The sequence below is a fragment of the Lepidochelys kempii genome, chromosome 6 (genome assembly GCF_965140265.1).
Source record: "Lepidochelys kempii isolate rLepKem1 chromosome 6, rLepKem1.hap2, whole genome shotgun sequence".
Lineage (NCBI taxonomy): Eukaryota > Metazoa > Chordata > Testudines > Cheloniidae > Lepidochelys > Lepidochelys kempii.
The window spans coordinates 29,579,542-29,599,841 of record NC_133261.1 but is presented as its reverse complement, the minus strand read 5'-3'; the positions used below and the strand labels follow the sequence as shown (position 1 = coordinate 29,599,841).

At 45.3% G+C, this 20,300-nt stretch overlaps 1 protein-coding gene across 1 annotated transcript in view; it reads right to left on the bottom strand.

Annotated features, from left to right (window-relative positions):
• Positions 1–1,765: 1,765 nt before the first annotated feature.
• IGSF22 (immunoglobulin superfamily member 22) overlaps positions 1,766–20,300 on the bottom strand; it is a 42,121-nt gene continuing 23,586 nt past the window's right edge. The window contains exons 15-22 of the mRNA XM_073350322.1: positions 19,345–19,518; positions 18,021–18,149; positions 16,221–16,517; positions 13,555–13,643; positions 11,346–11,538; positions 10,764–11,063; positions 7,730–8,056; positions 1,766–2,112 (exon numbers count right to left, since the gene is read on the bottom strand). Of these exons, the coding sequence (XP_073206423.1) occupies positions 2,045–2,112; positions 7,730–8,056; positions 10,764–11,063; positions 11,346–11,538; positions 13,555–13,643; positions 16,221–16,517; positions 18,021–18,149; positions 19,345–19,518 (1,577 nt within the window). The 3' untranslated portion in view covers positions 1,766–2,044. The remainder of the gene's footprint in view (positions 2,113–7,729; positions 8,057–10,763; positions 11,064–11,345; positions 11,539–13,554; positions 13,644–16,220; positions 16,518–18,020; positions 18,150–19,344; positions 19,519–20,300) is intronic.

Here is a 20,300-nt window from a genome sequence, read left to right as displayed (position 1 = left end):
ATATAGGAAGGAGAAGACCTACAGGACTCCAGTTCCTTCTCAACTGCCTGCGGCTCGAGACAGAAGTCTCTCAGGTCTGCTACCTTACTGAACATGGTATTCAGGTAACACTTATTCAGAAGTATCCATTCAAGGCTCCATCACCTACCCATTCCACCCTATATCCTTCAAGATGTTTCCTGAGGACAAGACCCCAGGAACCAGCCAATGGGTGACCATCAGCCATGGCAAGAATACCCTGGGGGCCCTACTCCTTTTCCTTATGCCCCTCCCCAATGGGATTTTTGGGGACTAAGTCTACAGATTGCCCTCACACAAGAGCACCCACTAAGATTCTCGGCCACCAACACCTCAGGGCCCCCCTCATCCTTCCACCAGAAGAACAGGAGCTGAGACTAGAGGAGGCAACACTACCATCCCCTTCATTCCCACATGCGGCAACCATACTCTGCCATTCTACGCAGATGATTTCAAAGCCTTATCCTGAGTCCCCACCTTCACTTCGTCGCTAAAGTTTCATCAGCATTCAATATCAATCAGGACATCCAACTACTGGGCTTTTACCCCAGACCTCACTCTTTGAGGGAAGAGACCAGCCTCCATACTCTGGATGTAAGAGCTCTGACTTTCTACCTACACAGGACTAACTAAACCCTTCAGGAATTCCACCAGGCTCTTCAATTTCTCTGCCAAGAGGACAAGGGGTCACTTTATTTCCATCTAGATGCTATCTAAATGGGTTTCAGGTACATTCTTGCATGCTATGAGTCCTTAGGAATGCACCCCCCCTCCTAAAGTCACTGCTTATTCAACTAGGGTTCAAGCCACTTCCACACCCCTACTTAGAAAGGTACCCATCAAGGTTATTTGTAAGGCAGCCAACTAGTCCTCTGTTCACATGTTCTTGCAGCTTTACGCCTGCATATATATCTCCAGAGCAGCCTTTGGTGAAGCTGTTTTACACTCTGTACTAAATCTGCCTCCTCAGCATCCTCCTCCTCATTGAGGTACTGCTTGGGGGGGGGGCGCAGGGGGAGAGGAGAGGGGTCTCCTGACTTGGAGCTCTCATAGGGCTAATAACTCGAAGGAAGAGAGGTTACTTACCTTGTACAGCAACTGGAGTTCTTTAAGATGTTTGGTCCCTATTGGAGCTCCACCATCCACCCTCCTTTCCCCTCTGCTTTGGAGTTCTACCATGCTCTGAGGTTGAGAAGGAACTGGAGTTGTGTGGGCCCACGCCTCCCTAAACGCCCTCATACTGGAGCACAAGGAAGTGTATGGTGCAGGTGCAGACCTCTGGACACTGCTAACAAAACAAAGATCTCTGCTCAGGAGTGCATGGGCACATATATATCCTTATGTGGTGCACTCATAGGGACGAAATATCTTGAGGAATACCAGTTACTGTACAAGATAAGTAACCTCTCCTTTTATAGTTAAGACTTTGGACTGGACCTCAGTCAGAGGACTGGATGCTATTTCTGACTTGACTGCAGACATCTTGGGTGAGTCACAGTCTCTCTGGGTCTCAGTTCTCCATCTGTAAAATGGGTACAGTAATTCTTTCTTTGTGTTGTCTATTTAGATTAGAGTGTAGGCTCTTAGGGATGGGGACGATCTCTTACTGTATGGTTGTACACTGTCTAGCACAACAAGGCCATGAGCTTAGCTGGGGCCTCTAAGTACTGCAATAAAGTAACAATAACTAATGCATATTTCCCAGTTCTCCTCCCATTGAAGTCAAAGCAGAACTCTCATTGTCTGTGGCTCCTTTTATTTTTAAGATACATTTTCATCCAGTATTGGAAATATTACCATTCACACACACTAGCATGTGGAAGCTGCCTATGTGGAAGAAAGTACTGAACCATTAAAACGGCCCTTCTCCAGTGAAGGCCCCACCTTTTGGCATTTGGCTTCATTAATCACTATAGAAGATAGTGCAGTTGCTGTTTTGAGCCATGCATATCTAAGTCAAACTACACAGAAATGTTTGAATTGTTCTGCATGCTGGACTGGATGAATTTGGATCCGGGTCTGCTGATTACATGATGTGCTTTGACTTCTGAAGACTTTCAGTCACTGAGTCCAGGAGGCTTTTATCATCTTTATCTTTAAGAAAAGAGAGAGAGAGAGAGAGAGAGGGCAAGGGGGCATCATTATGACCATTGACAACTGATTAACCATGCGTCATTTACTATGGTACTTTTGGAAAGCACAGACAGATTCCCTGGTTAAAACACACCAGTACATAAATGCAAAATATTATTCTACCATGACTTTCATGGTAAGCAAACATGGCAGTTGAGCGATTTCCAGTTTCCATTAAAACCTCTTTCCTAGTTGCCCATAACTGTCTCAAATGAACCACGCTGGGGCTGAATTTTTCTGGGCATTGTTTCACTCCAAAGCTATTTCACACCCTGGAAGTTTGAACAAAATGAGCTCAGCGCCAGGAGTTCGGGGGATGGGCTCTGGGTGGGAGTTTGGGTGCAGCAGGGGGCTCCACGCTAGGGTAGGGGTGCAGGAGGAGGTGTAGGCTCCGGCCAGGAGGCACTTACCTCAGCCAGCTCCTGGTCAGCAGCGCAGCAGGGCTAATGCAGGATCTCTGCCTGCCCTGGCTCCATGCTGCTCTGCTCCCCAAGGTGGCCGGCATGTCCGGCTGCTAGGCAGAGGGGTCAGGCCGCTCTGTGCAGTGCATGCTGCCCGTGCCCGCAGGCACTGCTCCTTCAGCTCCCATTGGCTGTGGTACCTGGCCAATGGGAGCTGCGGAGATGGCACTGGGGGTGGGGGCATCGCGCAGAGATTCCCTGAACGCCCCTCAACTAGGGGCCGCAGGGGCACATCGGTGAGCCGGCGCTCATGGCTCCAGCCCCGGGGCAGAGCATTGAGGCTCGGGGACTGGTGTCCGGCCCGTGGCACAGAGATTTGATGCAGGCCAGATGAAAAGAAGCAGCAGGCTGCATCCGGCCCGCGAGCCTGTGGGGCCCCCTTAGCTCGAGGCCCTGGGCTGCGGTGCTTAAAGCCCCTGCATTAATCCGGCTCTGGCCAGACCCATCATTGGTCAGCACAGAAATTGTACTCTGAGGGTCTGCTCCATGAATATTTAAGTTCACATGTGCATTTGAATGTTTCCTCTTCTTCTTGGGTGCCACCCTTATCCTAGAGTGATCTGGAATGTTAGGAGCACACAGGTAAAGACAACTGAAACCCGCAAGTGAAACCTTCCAGCTCTAGATCCTAGTCTGGGCTGAACTCATAACTCAAACTAAGGTGCTGAAACTGTGGTGGACTTTCTGGGCTGGAGTAAACTCCAAAAGGTAGGACAAGCTCCCAAGCTAAGTTCAAGCTAAGCTCCCAAGCTAAGCTCATCTGAGCCACACCAAACTTCCAAGCTGGAGTAAATTTCTCAGCTCTGTGACACTCCCAGGTGGAGGTGAACTCCTGAGCTATATTAACACCTCCCCACTGCCTAAACACACACACACACACACACACACACACACACACACACACACACAACTACACACTGATAGATTGTGGCCAATCAGCCCCCTCCCCCTGCTCCCAAAATAGAATATCACAGCCAGCGCAGACCCTGTGACCTCTCCCATTTCCACTGAAAACTTCACTGACACCTAACCCTAGATAAGGACAATTAGAGGGAGAAACCATCCCTGCAGTTGGACTCTACTTACTAATCTCTTCTTCGGACTGATTAAGAAGTTTTAATAATACTTTAATGCCTGACCTCAGGAGGAAACATTCATGAGAGGATGGAGTGTGAGGTGGGAGGCCTCCAGGATCTCTCCTTTGCCCCCCAATCAGACAGAGTTATTTAGGAGGGTATGTTCTTGGCCAGACTGACAGCTCTGAAGTCTCCTATATATTTGCAGAAGAGGTACATCATGGGTGGCAGCAGTTTTAGGTTCTCTCACACTTCCCTGCCAATGTGCTTCATCACTGACCTGCAAGGACAGCCCCTCTGTGGGTTGTGGGGGTGGAGTTTGGCCTCTACAGCACATTGACTCCTCTTTTCTGCTGAGTCTCCTCAGGGGGCAGCTAACTAATGTTAACAGTGATTTCTGCACCAAATTATATCAGTCTCCAAAATACTACTAAAACCAGGCATGAGCTGCAGTCAGCTTCTATTTTTCATCAAAGTGGAACAAACATTCTTTTCATTGTGAGATCAGCAGTGGTCAGATGTAACTGAGGGAGTGCTCCATGTGTGTATATTGTATATACACACACACACACACACACACAATATACATTGTGACAAAGTTCCTCCTCTGCCTTGCTGGGTCCTGTGCTTGGCGGATTTTCTTGCCTCAGAGGTTCACAGCAGCCCTCAGTTTGGCCACTTTCGTGGCTCAAACCTGCCGTTCACTCAGTTAGCCTCGTCGCTGGCCAGCATGGGGAAAAGAAGAAGAACAATACCTGCAGCCTCTGCTGATCCACCTAGTGGATCAGGGAACAGGCCAGAGACCTTCCCTTCTGGTGGAACCCACAGTCCAGTTCAACTCCTCCGGTATCAAGTAGGGAGTTGCAGGGATGGAGGGATGGGCCCATCTTCTACTCCGGGTTCCAGCCCAGGGCCCTGTGGAATGCAGCTGTCCAGAGTGGCTCCCGTAATAACTGCGTGACAGCTACAATTCCCTGGGCTACTTCCCCATGGCCTCCTCCCAACACCTTCTTTATTCTCACTACAGGGCCTCCCTCCTGATGTCTGATAATGCTTGTACCTCTCAGTCTTCCAGTAGTATGTCTTCTCACTCTCAGCTTCTTGCATCTCTTGCTCCCAGCTCCTCGCATGCACCACAAACTGAAGTGAGCTCCTTTTTAAACCCAGGTGCCCTGATTAGCCTGCCTTAATAGATTCTAGCAGCTTCTTGATTGGCTGCAGGTGTTCTAATCAGCCTGTCTGCCTTAATTGTTTCCAGAAAGTTCCTGATTGTTCTGGAACCTTCCCTGTTATCTTATCCAGGGAAAAGGGACCTACTTAACCTGGGGCTAATATATCTGCCTTCTATCACTCTCCTGTAGCCATCTGGCCTGACCCTGTCACTATATATATATATATATATAAATCTAAATGAAAATAAAACTCTAATTTGGAATAGCAAATGGAGAGTAACCATCACTCTTCACCATTATTTCAGGTTGAGTTACTTCTCCATTAGAAGTAGAGAAGAAAGAACTGAAACTTCAGAGTGATATCATCAGCATGTGTCAGCCAGCTGTGCCGAAGCAATGGTCACCTACAAAAATAACACTGAAAGATCCATCCAAATATAGCCTCTCCTTATTGGTATATCAGTTTCTATGCTGGGTAACGTGTCTCTCAGCTTTCATTTAAGAGAGCGATGACATGCCATGAGGCATCAGGGCTTATACTTGGTGAGAACAGAGCTCAAGAGAAATGCACTTAAGCCCCATAGTAAAATAAAGGCATTTGTTTCCATACTACCACTGAGACAAAGGATGGAGGAGAATTCTTCATCTTAAATATTTCCCATTTGAGGCAGCTCTTCAATTTTCTTTAATTCTCCCATGGTGATTTATAGACGTGTCAAGCTTACAGTGAAGCAGCCTCCTGGGAGAGTTGCCACCTGTGCTGAAATTAATGGGACTCAGATGATTTTCATGGGTCTGATGTGTCGACACTGTGAGATCATCCTGCAGAGCAATTAGGGAGTCCCCAGATTTGGGGACCATGACACAATGATGCTGCATCTCCACATTGTGATGTTGGGGCATAGTGCTACAACATCACTACATGCAGATAGAATTATTTAGTTCCACAGGATAAACACAATGGGAACCTTCCCAGCCAAACTATCCTGCTGCAACCTAAAGTAAAAGCCCTATTGAGGTGGAGAGCATTCTCACCACCAGGGAAAACAGAAAGAAATAGCCAGGGAACTTGGGAGAGGACTGTGCAAAAAGAGAGATAGCATTTCCCTTGAATTTTTCTCTACAACAGAAAATGAAGGCAAAACTCTGTGAAAATGGGAAGATGCCATTCTCGGAGCACATAAGCGAATTGCTCTAAGGCGGAGGTTTGCCATGTGTGCAGTGCAAATCTGTTATTCTCCCAGAAATAGCCATATTTTGCCCTTGATCCATTGTGTGAATTCTTGAAGGAATAGGATTCCATTCACCAAGCGAGAATATGACATTTCATACCGCTCTGCTACAGTACCTGATTCTGCCCTCAGTTGGCTGGATACAATTCCTATTGACTTCAGTGGCAGCTACACCTGTTTTAACTTAAGGTAGAAGTAGACCTATTTCCAGATATGAAAATATGTTCTTCAGATTGGGCCCAGTTCTCCAGTGCCTTGCCCTTTGGGAAGCCATTTACACCTATGCAAAGCAAGTGCAAAGTGGGTGTGAAACACTACCATTCTGATTTGGAAATGTTTTACACGTACTTTGCACCTGTGAAAATGCCCACACAGTGTGCAAAGCATAGCAGAATCAGGCCTCTTATCTATCCCAGTGACCTTCCTGCCATGTAAATGCAAATTTGAAAAATAAAAGATCTTGGGCTGGATTGTGCTCTTGGTTCCAGCAGAGTAAATTCAGAGAAACTCTACTGACTTCATGTGCTAAACTTTGTCACGAGCTGCTAGCCCCTGCATGGGTGCAGAAACGTCACGGGCCCCAGAACATGTGATTAAGGCCTGGTCTACATTGAAAATGTACGTTGACATAGCTATGTTGCTCAGGAGTATGAAAAACCCACACCCTGAGTGATGCATGGTCTCTGTGTATATAATGTCTTCTGCAGTTTCCACAGTATGCATCCGATGAAGTGAGCTGTAGCTCACGAAAGCTTATGCTCAGATAAATTGGTTAGTCTCTAAGGTGCCACAAGTACTCCTTTTCTTTTTGCAAAAACAGACTAACATGGCTGTTACTCTGAAAGCTATACCAATGGAACCCCCAGGGTAGACACAGTTAGGTCGGAGGAAGAATGCGTCCATCGACCTAGCTACCACTGCTCAGAGTCATGGTGTTCGTGCTCCGATGGAAAAAACCACTTCCATTGGTGCAGGATGCGCCTACGCTATGGGGTTAGGCCAGGATAGCTAGAGCACCATAGCTATGCTACTATAGTCCCCATAGGGTAAACATGGCTTTAATTTCTTTGTATGGAAACTGGCAAAATCATTTTTGCTCTTTATCAGTTCTTTCATGAACACTGCATAGAAATGTGTAGCTAACTACACCTGCTCTGCTGGTGATCATAATGGGTCCGACTCAGCCCAGGGCCCACACCCATGGAAACTGGCACAAACTCCATGCAGTGCCCTGGCGGTGAAATCAACAGAGAGGGAAGGTTGAAGTGAGGAATGATGGGGGACAGCATAGCTCAAAAACCTATGGTGCTAAGTGAGGAGGGAGTGGTCAGTGCCCATTCAGTGTGTTCCCTTAATGAATGCTGTTGGTGAAGCTCCCAGTGTAACATATAACTATCCTGCCCTGGCAGGAAATCCCCACAGAGGGAGATAGCCTCTGCCCCCAACTGGGGTGTATGCAGGGGATCAAGATGGTGTAATTCATTGGGGCCAGATGAAATTGGCCAACCCAGTGCAGTAAGCATGCTTACGCTGAGAGATCATGGGAGTATATTGTGGTCAGAGATTTCAAATCAGTAGCTACACGGCTGGTGGAGAATCGTTGCCATGGAAAGATGGAGGCTGAGAACTCAACTCACCATACACAGTCAGCATGCAGCTGCATTTCTCCTGGCCCAGCTCATTCTCAATGGCCACGGTGTAGTCTCCGCTGTCCTTGGAGCTGCAGGTGGGGATCATCAGTGTGCAGACGCCACTTGTTGAGTTGTACCAAAACTTAGAATTGGCCGTGATGTTCACATTGCCTTTGTACAATGTCACCACCGGGCGGGGGTTGCCCAGGAAAGCACAACTCATGGTGCAGTCCTGGCCCCGGCGAACTGCATGGTTCTTCAGAGGCGCAATGAAATGGGGGGCCTGGCGCCAGTCTTTCTCGTGATACTCCTTCAAGTTGGCATTGAAACGCTCTACAAAGGAAATAAAGAGATCTGATTCCAAATGTGTAAAACAGCAGTGCATATCTCCAGACAGATAGCTGTACCCCTCTGGGTTCTCCTCCCATACTGGTATGGATCACAAGTAGTGACTCCAATCAACTCAATTACACTGGTGTAAAACTCAGCCCCGAGTTTCTTTTTCCCAGCTAGGGAACACTAGGTGAAGAGCAGAGGGAATGAGTAACATGTCTCATAGGATTATTCTTAGCACTCCACCAGCCCTCTTCACTTATAAATACAAATCAGGAAGCAGCATGTTTGGTGGGGAGAGCAGCGGGCTGGGAGTCAGGACCTCTGGGTTCTATTTCCAACTTTAAACACGAACTTTCCATGCAACTGTAGGCAAGTAACTTAACCTCTTTGTACCCCATCTGTAAAAAGGTGTCCGATTTTTCTGCTTCATGTAGATGTTGCGATGCGTAATTTCTCTAGTTAATGTCATTACCTTGAAAAAAGGTGTGGGATCTTTGGATGACACAGTATGTTAGAAATGCCTTCCGAGGGAAGTAGTGGGGGCAAAAGATCTATCTTGCTTTAAGATTAAACTCGATAAGTTTATGGAGGAGATGGTATGATGGGATAACATGGTTTTGGTAATTAAATATTCATGGTAAATAAGGCCCAATGACCTGTGATGGGTTTTTAGATGGGGTAAGATCCAAGTTACCCAGGAAAGAATTTTCTGTAGTATCTGGCTGATGAATCTTGCCCATATGCTCAGGGTTTAGCTGATTGCCATATTTGGGGTCGGGAAGGAATTTTCCTCCAGGGCAGATTGGAAGGCCCTGGAGGTTTTTCGCCTTCCTCTGTAGCATGGGGCACGGGTCACTTGCTGGAGGATTCTCTGCTCCTTGAGGTCTTCAAACTACAATTTGAGGACTTCAATAGCACAGATATAGGTGTGAGGTCTTTTTTAGGAGTGGTGGGTGAAATTCTGTGGCCTGCGTTGTGCGGGGGGTCGGACTGGATGATCATAATGGTCCCTTCTGGCCTAAGTGTCTATGAATCTATGAAATGCAAATCATGATAATAAATTATTACACACGATTGTCAACTGAAGTATGTAAACTTTTTTGGGGTGGAAGCATTACATCTCTGCATAGTTTGCAGGGGGGGATTGGCAGTATGCAGAATGCTGTAGAGAGTCAAGGAGACTGTATTACAAATGGCAGTGTGCATTGCAGGAATGTGCTACATTTTTCAGCCATCACCAAAAAAGCATTTTTAAAAACCTCTCTTTTTTATATACCTACTTTTCCCACCAATAGGAGGCTCCAGCTGGGTAAAATTCCTTGATCCTAAAATTTAATATGAAAGGGCACAATTCTGCTCTCAGTTACACCGACTTCATTCTCAGAGCACAGTTTGCTGCTTTTCTTATTACCCTTGGGCTGTGACAATAAAGCAAAGTCTGTCTACTTTTCTCTTCAAAATGTGCAACTTGAAGATTGTCAGTCATTTTCAATGGGAGGTAGGGAGTAGTGCTCTGCTGCAACTGTGTCCTGCTATCCTGCATAAAGAATGGTTATCAAGTGATCCAAGGCACAGAAAACCTAATGATTCTTTTATTTACCCCTGATTAACATGGATTTAACTCCACTGTTAGTCCATATTTACAGCAGTGTAAATGAGATTCAAATCAGGCCTGGAGTAGAACCAAGAAAAGAACACTATCATGGCTATAGTTGGAAGTTTTCTTTCTTGGTGACACCCTAAAACAATGGAAATACCTTAAGAGAAGTGACATGATTGTGTCTAGATTATATGGCACGAGAAAGACTGACTTTAAATACACATATGACTATAAACCATCTGTGTGACATCTACAGTACTAACAAGATTGGAAACATTATAGCAAAAAGTGCACATGCTCCGTGGAAAATTTATCAGTAGCTGTCCAACCTGCCTGGTTGTTTTGTGCTTATGTCCTGCTTATTAAACTAGAGATAGGCTTGCATGACAAAGTTTGGATCTGGATTCTAACTATCTCCAAGTGTCTGGATGTGGGGTTTGGTTTGGCCCATTGTGGGGATACTGCCCACTTATGATCCTTATATGAGCTTCCCTTGAGTGAGAGAATGTTCAGCTCTGGGGGTTTGTTTTGAGCCCATCTCTAATGAGGACATCATCTCGTCCACTAAGCCTGAACACACTGGTTAAGAGTGGAGGGAAGCAAACTGGCCTGGGGTGGGGGGAGGGAGGGAGGGGAAAGAGAGGTAAAACTTAAAAAAAAAAAATCTGCTATGCCTCTAAGTGTTTTTGCTATTCATTTTGGGAACTGTCTGAATCCATCCAGGGATGAGTTGGAGGGAAACCTAGTAGTAAAAAATGAGAACTCTCTCATGTCAAGACACAACTACTCTCTATTCACACATACGCACAGAGAGAATATATTATTATCATTATTATGCATATGACTCTAGGTAACACCAAGAGGCCCCAGTGTGATTGCATGCTCACAGATGAGAAGACAAAGGGTGGGAGAAAGGAGATATTTTTGTCTCCATTTTACAGATGGGGAACTGAAATACAGAACGGTTAAGGGACTTGCCAAGGTCACATAGGAAGTCTGTGACCAGGCTGCGAATTGAAGCCAGACCTCCCAAGTCCCAGTTTAGTTCTTATCTACAAGAGCACCCTTTTTCCTGCCTGTACATGCATCTATTCTAATGTTTACCTTTGTCTTTAGAGATGTGCCAGGGCTCCTTGGAATCCAGAGGGTCACTGTCTCCAATGTTATTGCGGGCAATAACTCGGAAAAAGTATTTCCTCCCTGGGACCAGGGCTGTGACGGTGTACTTGTTACTGTAGACTTTTTCAGCTGCAGTGAACCAGGTGGCAGTCCTAGCATCACGTTTCATGATGACGTAATGGGCATGCCCATCGTCCATTATATCTGGGGTGTGATCCCATTTCAGAGTCACGGTGTTCGGCACTTCCTCAATCAGCTGCAGATTCTTCGGTGGCCGTGGGGAATCTAACAAATAGGACACACCTTTAGGTATTTGTTTCTCTTATGTAGGACCACCCCTCTATTTTTTTTCTCTCGAAGCAAACCCTTTTCAACCCAGCTGCTGCCTTGTGAATTGCTTATGCAAATCACTGTGTGTCTAGCAAATTCTGGTACTGCACGTGCACTCCTAAATTTCATTCCCTTGGACCTTTCCAGCCCTAAGAACCTGAAATCCCTGGCAGACTAATTGGCTCCCTGACTAAACCCAGTTGTAGCCTGGAAGCTAGAGCTTTTGATATACTGTACCTGCCACATGTACTTGGATGTCATAATGGGCTTCACCATAGTCGTTCCTAAGGAGGATCCTGTACACACCAGAATCAAAACGCTTGGTGCTGTGGATGAGGAACTGGGAGTGGTTCTTGCCTTTGGTGATTATCTCTCTCCCTTTTGTCAGAATTCCGTCTTTTTGCCAGGTCACAGTTGGTGGAGGGGAACCCTGCCCGAGATAAATGTGTAAAAAATAATGGTGGCCTTAACTTTCAGTATACAATAGATAGCTCTGAACTTAACACAACAGTGTCTTGGATATCAACTTGATATCACCCAAAATACTCCAAGGAGAGCGCTCCCAGGGAATTTTGGCAGTAGAAATACCAGGGGAATGTATGCTCTCCTGGTACTAGGCCAGATGCTCAGCTGATGTAAATGGACATAACTCCACTGAAGCCAATGGAGCTTACTCCAGCTGAGGATCTGACCCTTAGTTTTGTTTCAAGATGATGATGTTGCTAAGATTCTCAAATAGGTTAAAAAAAAATCAGACTTCCCCCAGCATTACACTTGATCTAGTGGTCTCTACTGACTCAGCTGGAGGGATTCCAACATAACCTTGAGGCTAAAGTTTATCCCTGTTTAATCTTCTCCAAGCACTTTTTAAAAGCAGAGGAAACGGCTGGTGCAATAGCGATAACACCTCAGCTCTAGACAGTGCACCAAGAGGTTCCCCCAGGGGAAATTGCAGCTCCTCTAGTGCAGTGAATTCAAGCTGACAAAGAACAAATGCCCCTGCAGTCCTGCCTTAGGGCCGGCTCCTGCCAGCCCTTCGCTCCCGCTGATCGTCACCACTGAAGTTACTCTGGCTTTAGGGCCAAACCTGTGAGGTGCTGAGTACGTCCTATGAGGTACAAGCACCCTGAGCTCCCACTGACTTAACTACCCCCAGTAGAGATTGAGGGTGCTCAAAGCTTTGCAGGTGCTTGGCCTTAGAAGCCATAAACCGTAATGTTTCCTTTACTAAATACGTGGCCCACATTAAGTCCCCACTACAAAGCATGCCGTGCCTCTCAGCTCCTAACAGGGAACATTCTTGAGAGCTTTAGTACAATACAATAAAATACCTTGAGACCATCACAGTGATGTAGCCATCAGAACAAATGGGAAAGCTTGACTGTGTATCAGCCACAAGTCGTATCCTGTGCAATTACGGAGTAGAAAAAAACCCCTTTCTGGCCCCACGTGTGCACCCTTATTAACAACACTTCTTTATGCTGCTTGTAAAGCTTCGTTCTCTGGCATGGATTTGAGCAGAACAGATTACAGGATTCATAAAGCTCTGGTGTGTGTGGCATCTCAATCAGATAATATTGCACTACTGTGATTAATGAAACAGAAATCACACACATTTTAATGATAGGTCTCTCCTAGTAATTGTTAGTGCTTATTCTGGGTGGGTTGATATTAACTCCCTACCCAAACCCACACTACGGAAGGCTAGATTGTGCAACCCTTTCTCATGCTGGTAGGTGCTTACTCCTGGGAATAGCCCCATCAACTTCACGAGTGCGAGGAAGGCCTAAAAAACCGAGCCCCAAAACAGTCAGCATTTACACACTGCTTCACAGATCCAAAGTGCTGCACGGCCATCAGGCCAAATCCTACTTGCCTTACTCGGGCAAACTGTCCCCTTTAAGTCAGTGTGATTGTTCTTGTGAGGAAGGCCAGCAGAAGTATTTGTCCCTTAAAGGGCCAGATGATCCTTTTATATCTAGCCCTGAGGCATGTATCTGTACCACTTTAGAAGCCCAGGGGAAGGAACTGTGCCTCAGAGAGTCATAATGCCTTCTGTGTTCCCTCATTCTCATGGAAGTGAGTAATCAGCCATTAGTCTTGACCAGCAGCAGATTGCTTCACCTACTCCCACACTGGTTCAGCTGTGCTGGCGAGTACACTGATGGGGTGGAGATAAGGATTTGTCCATTTGCTTCCCTGCCCACCTGCAGTGTGGGGATATACTGGGTACTTATTCCCTGCTACCTTCACTGCACCTACAGTGGAAATGTGAGGCGGCCATGGGGAATTTCAGTGGATGTTCCAATCATATACAGCTTGTGGGACCAGGTCCCACATCTATGAAAGGAGGAAAATGGGTTATGTGTATGATAAAATGTTGACACCAAAGAAAACTTTCAATGCAGACTTTCCCAGAGGTAGAGCAGGGCAGAAGAAAGCTCACAGTAAAGGCAGCATGAATGCAGAGGGCTGTCCCAGCACGAACCACCATATGACTCTTCAGCTTGGCACTTAGATCAAACTTCGGACAAGCTAAAACACAAACCACCACCAAAACAGAGAAAGAGAGAGAGAGAGAATAATTAAAATCTTAGAGGCCTTATATCTGAGCAAAGCCATTTCCCTGCTATCAGCCTGCTGTTTTAAGCATTGTGCGGTGAAAACAGCATGATGGGAGAAAGAAAAGCAGTCCTTGAAATTAGCTTCCACAGAAGGCAGCTAAGAAATTAAGTTAATAATTGAATCATAAGATGGGAATGGGATTGAGAGTCTGTTCCTTTTACTGGCGGAAATGAAGCTACTCTTAATTATGTACAGATACTGCAGTGATGGGCTCATTAGTGCTAGAGGGAACCATGCATACATACATACGTACGTACAGGAAAGGAAACAGACAATGTACATTTTCATGTTGAAGCTAATGCCAATCAGTAGCCACTCCTTTACCATGCAATTTTTAAAGAAAGGCTGCGCCTCTACTATCAAAAAGGAACTGAGAAATAGGAGTAAGTAATACACTTTAATCATAGCTGCCCTTCTCTTCAAACCACCAAGGCAGTAATTAAATTGAACAGAAGCCAAAGCTTGCATGAACAAGTGTTAGGGTATGGTTGTGAGGGCTAGATGGGGCAACACTGACACAAGTGCTCCCACTGAAGTTAATGGCACCACTTGCGTGAAGAGGTGTTCGCCAATGTGAGGATTGCAAAATCGAGCCTTGAGTTATTACAGCACTGTTTGTCCTGTAATGTAAGGGGTTTATCACCATGTGCATTCAACACCACCACCTCCTGCCCTCTCAGGTTCTAGGGGCATGCAACTAGGTGAGGAATATTTATTCCTTGGCACTCAAGGTCTCAATCAGAAGAGTCAATTATATTCTTTTAAACCAAGTTGCAAGGGGGAGGAAGTATTACCATTTCAAAATGATTAGTGTGAGAAACCTGTGGGCCAAAAAAGTGATGTTGCTTGAAATTACCACTTTAACCACCTTAAAAATAACTGCCCACCGCTTACTCCCGCTACGCTGAAAGCAGATCTGTTGTTTCACATCAAACTACATGTGCTCATCGTTACAGCACTGCAGGTTCCTATTTCCTACCACAGTTTGTTTTGTTTTGGTCATACAGTAAATCTGAGGTTAGATTGGTGTTTCTCTTTTAGGAGAAGTAACAATTAGTATCAAGATTATTAGTGCAATTCTGAAGTGAAGACATAAAGGAAAAGCTGATTTTAATAGATATTCTAATTTAGTGCTGTTCTCCTGGGTGTTGTCTTCTGACATTCCCCTGGTCAGTGCCAGATGTCTTTATTCCTGATGGAAATCACTGCTATGTAGCATGACTCATGAGTTCTGTATCTTACCTTGCTAGTCTTTCTACCTCTTCAGGCAGCTCTGTCCCGTGGGAACATCCCAGAGACAAGCTGTTTGAATTTCCTAACTAGCAGAGTAAAAACAAATTCACGACCCATGAGTGCAAAACAATAAAAGTCTGAACTGCCACCTCTTATAACTGGGCTCCGAAGGGATACTTATGATAGATACCTCAGCAGTTATTCTCAAGATGTGATGGGCTCCTCTGGAGTCTTCCCCTTGACAATACAATTACCTCCATGTTGTCTGTTATCACAGTGCCACCTGATTGTTCATTTGAACCCAGGCTGTCACTCTTCACTACCCAGTTGGAAAAACAGTAATCTGTGTCTCTGTTCCAGTCTCTATCGCAGATGGGCACTACCAATACTATGATAGCTTACCTGCTACTGATCAGTACACTATCTACTCATCTCTCCCATCAGGAGGCATTACTATCTACCTATCTAAGAGCATCCCTGGCAGCAGGGAGAATTCCCTGAGAACTGCCTCTGCAATCACCATAGCTGACATCGGAGACTATTGATGACAGAAGAAGCTGCAGCCAATTGAGCGGTAGCTGGAGATTTCAGGAACTGCTGTGAAAGAGTCTTATAGTTCAGCCCTAGCAGGAGGTGTGGCAGAATAGCTATCAGTCCAGCTCCAGGACTCTACAAAGAGCTTCTGTGGCTCAATGTCACTTGCCAACATCTTATCTGCAAACTCTAAGTGAAATTACTTGACAATATGAGCAAAAAATAAGACCCTTGGCACTGAGGGTGTCCCTTTATATTGGAGTAAACCACTGCACAGAACAGAAAGAGCATTTGTTAATAGCTTTTTCTGGGAGAAGTTCATTCATTTAATTTAATTAATCTTCATTATGAGTCTGAAAAGGCTAGAAAAGCTGGATTTTACTCTATATATTTGAGCTGGTTTTCTCTAAGCAAAAGCAGATCCCTCATTGATTCTCCTTGCTGATGGGCAAAGCCCCTAGTGAAAATGTATTTGGCATGAGCTTTTGTGGACATTACAAACCAGTCACGCTGGCGGACTGTCAGGGAGGACAACTGGATTACACGCTAATGTTCATCTAGCCTTTAACAAAAGCTTTATTACCTGCAAAGAGCATTAGCTTAAATAATAGTCACTCTGTGAAGCTTTGTAAACCATGGCTATTAAAATATACACACTGACTCATGAATGAATGAGCGACAGAAGTGTCCTGCAGCCAGACAGGATATTCTGGAGATTACCTGGAGGGGGCATAGCTAGAACTCCTTTCTCTAGCTCTGCTGGTTCTCCCACACCAGCTTCATTCACCGCTCGGATTCGGAAGAAATATTTCTGCCTCTCCTGCAAGCCTCCCACAGTGTAGCTAGTGCCGGAGATTGGGATTTTAGAGCATTTTGTCCATTCCTTGGTGTTCTCTGCGCGCATCTCAAGTATGTATCCTGAGGGCAAGTCTCCTTGATCTGGCTGCTCCCACGCCAAGGAAATGCTGGAGTTGGAAGAGTCAACCACATGGATCCCCTTCACCATTCCTGGAGGCTCTGAAACAGCAACAGCACACTGCTGATGAACACAGTGTACCAAAACCAGGGATTCTCACCTTTATCTCTGCACCAACCCCATAGTTCAGGCCTACGTTTTCAGAAGTGATTCGTGATTTCAGCCAAATCCTTTTTTGGGGGTGCTCAACTTGAGACACTTTAAAGGAACCTGATTTTCAGGAAGTGCTGAACACTGTCACAAGGTACTGCTCCTGAGGTGTATGAGCACATTCCTATACCCTGTAAGACTGAGTTTTAGGGGCACATGACAGCATATGATGTGTGACTTCAGTAACAAGCAGTGCCTGAGCCCTGCCGCCCTGACAGGGAGGGCCAAAGCCTGAGCCCCATCACCCTGGGTGGGGAGGGGGGGTGTCAAAGCCAAAGCCCAAGGGCTTCCGCCCCAGGAGGGGGGCCTGTAACCTGCGCCCCGCCACCCAGAGCTGAAGATGTTAGGCTTTGGCCCTGGGGCTCGGGCTTTGGTCTCGAGCCCCAGCAAGTCTCACACCAGCCCTGGCGACCCCATTAAAATGGGGTCCCAACCCACTTTGGGGTCCCGACTCACAGTTTGAGAACCCCTATAATAAATGTTCACAGTGGGCTGCAAGGATTGGATGGGAATGTTCAAGAAGCATTCTCCAGCTTTCTGTCTGAGATAATGTGAATCTTTAAATATGAAGGGAGCAATATCTTTGGCTGTGACATTTTGTAGTGCAGCCCTCTGATATGAAGGAACCGAAATGTTTTCTGATCTGGGGAACTATTTAACCTAGTGCTCTATGTAGGTGGAAGAATGATCTCCCCTCTAGTTCCACTGACTCTTACTTTTCCAGTGTTTTTCTAAACTACTTACAGCTACTGACATCCCTTCCTGCAACTATTACAGAAGCTCCCCAGTTCCCTACACAGTTTAAACTATTTATATACTGGGTACTGGGCAACCACTTGGTTTAAAAATGGATTTGGTTACATGGCTGTGTGGAATGGATGTTACGTTACCCAGAGATGGTACATGGGCCTACTGGCCCATCATAACAGGTTACAGAGCCCATTTCTGATCTCACTGAGGTTACTGGGAGTTTTGCTGTGACTTCAATGGGTGCAGGATTAGGCCCACATTTTTGCCAATGAAAAAACAGATTTGCAAACTAAGCTTTGGAAAATTTGCTCAACCATCTTTTGCTAATTCTGCAGAAGTTTCTTCTTCTTTTACCAAAGGTTCAAGGTGAGGTGTGGGGGGAGATCACCCCACAGAGCACAGTTGTGTAGTATGCTGAAGTCCATTAAACAGAAATGATTTACACTGGTATGGAACAATTGCATTATGACTTTTGGCAGAGTACAAATACCAGGAAGTGAATGAAAGCCTCCCAGTACAGAAAGCACCTAAGCACGGTAGCAACTTATCATGTTGGTCTGGGCATGCTGTCTGCATATAATATGGGTCTCGTCATGGGAAACAGCTTTAAGAAAACTAGGGAATAAGTAATAAAAGAAACATACTGATGGGGTCCTTTGCAACAACAGAGTTTGAAGCCACACTGGGATGTCCAGGCCCTGCACGGTTCACAGCTGTAACACGGAACTCATATTCTGTATCCTCCAGCAATCCATCCACTTTGAACTTGGTATCTAAAGATGGAAATGTCACAAGTGTGTAGACAGTTCATAATTTTTAGGGAAAGTCCCTTCACACATAAAAGAATTCCCAAGTGAGCATCAGAACAAACAAATACATAAAAATCACCTTTGAACTGAGACTTAAGCATGAGAAATTTCAGCTCAAATTTTTTTTGGGGGGGGGGGAACATTATGAATTATGATGGTCTCCGTGTATCCAGTCATGCAGCTCACTTGCAGAATGGAACCACAAGGATTCCAAGGAGAACCTCTGTGGCACACACAAATATGCCTTAAATGTATAACACAGGAAAAATGTATAATTTGCCAGTATAGTTCCTTCTACTTAATTCAGGGCCAGGGTCTGATGCCTTCACTCATGTTAGGTAGTATTTTTTCCATGAGCAGTCCCATTGTACTAATCAATTTGACTAAGACTATTGAAATCTGGCCACCAAAGACTCATCAGATAGATCTTCCACTCAATTTGGTCAAAACCTCTGGAACCAAATATTTTGTTTTAAAATTAAACACAGCTTCCACCCTTTACAGCAATTAATTTTGGTCCTTCAATCAATCAATTGATTGCCATTGAATTAATAAGGAAATCCAAAATTTTGAATGAGATAGAAGAATCCAAGAAAGAATCACGATAATAAAAGATGACTAAGACCAAAAGTCTTGTTATTCAGATGTGGTTGACATAAATGTTTCCAATGTGTTATATAAGCTGTGATTTACATATATCATAAATGATCACCATTACATATGGATAACAAACTCAGTTACTTACTTAAATCAAGTTTGGTCAAAAACAGAGGAAGGCAGTAGGGTAAGTCAGGGAAAAATTTTCAAACGTGTATGCTTGAAAGTAGGCACCAAAATCCACATGTGGGCACATAAATAAAAATGTCCTGATTTTCAGAGATGCCGAGTATCCAAAGCTCCAATTTGTTCTAATGTTCAGCACCTCTGAAAATCAGGCCATAGCTGTTTAGGTGCCTAAACGCAGATTTAGCTCTTAAATTTCAGGCAACCGTGTTTGAAAATTTGGACTTTAGTATCTGTAGCTGGTCTTCATAAACCATGTGCTATGTCTAGACAACACTGTCCCTTTGCTTGAGTGATCAGAACGTCAGTGTCTCATCTCATGTCCTCTCTAGCTTTCATTCTGCCCTTGCACGGTGCAGGAAAATAGGTATCTGACCTTGGACTAGCTCTTTGGTAACTGGGACCCAAAGGTTGCTGCCTTTCTTCCTTCTTTCCACAATGTATCCTTGTACTGGGGAGCCGCCGTCCTGTGCTGGAGGGTTCCAGGTGATGGTGACAGCTTCCTTAGTAACATCTGTAACTTGAGGTTGAGATGCCAGTCCAGGAGGCTCTAGACAGAGTTAGATTCAGCACAGAAGAATCAGAATCACCTACTGCTCCACTGCAAAACCTCTTTTGGTAAGAACAACAGATAGCAAGAGGCCAGGAAGAGTGATCTGGACCTCTAGGTTTATTCATTGCCAAAAACCCCTTTCTAAAGCTTTTGCTTTGTTATCTACTTCGCCAGCTCATTTTTGGGGATTCAGCAGCAGACAGTACTCATTAGTAAAGACCTGAAAATGTCATCGCCTTATGTTTTGTTCCTAAGATAATGCTGTACATCTCCACGGACCTAGTGGTCAAAAAGCACAGGACTGGGACCCAGGAATTCTTGAGTTTTAATCCTAAGTCTGACACTGATTTTTGTGTGGCCTTGAACAAGTTACTTACCCTCTCTGCCTCATTTCTCCCATCTATAAATTGGGAATACTAATACTTACTTACCTACCTTATAAGGTGCCATAAAGATTAGTTAGATAACATTTTGTAAAGTATTTTGAATGTAAGAGGTGCCAGATAAAAAGACAGTTACATTTTCCATTACTGGTGTTCTTCGAGATGTGTTGCTCATGTACATTCCATATCAGGTGTGTGCGCTTGCCACATGGACTGGTGCCAGAAGTTTTTCCCTCATCAGTATCCGTAGAGGACCAGCTCTGGCGCCCCCCGGAGTGGTGCCCACATGGCGCAGCATAGGGGCGCTGCCAGCTCCTCCCACTCTCAGTTCCTTCTTGCCAGAAACTCTGACAGTGGGAAAGGAGGGCGGGTCATGGAATGGACATGAGCAACACA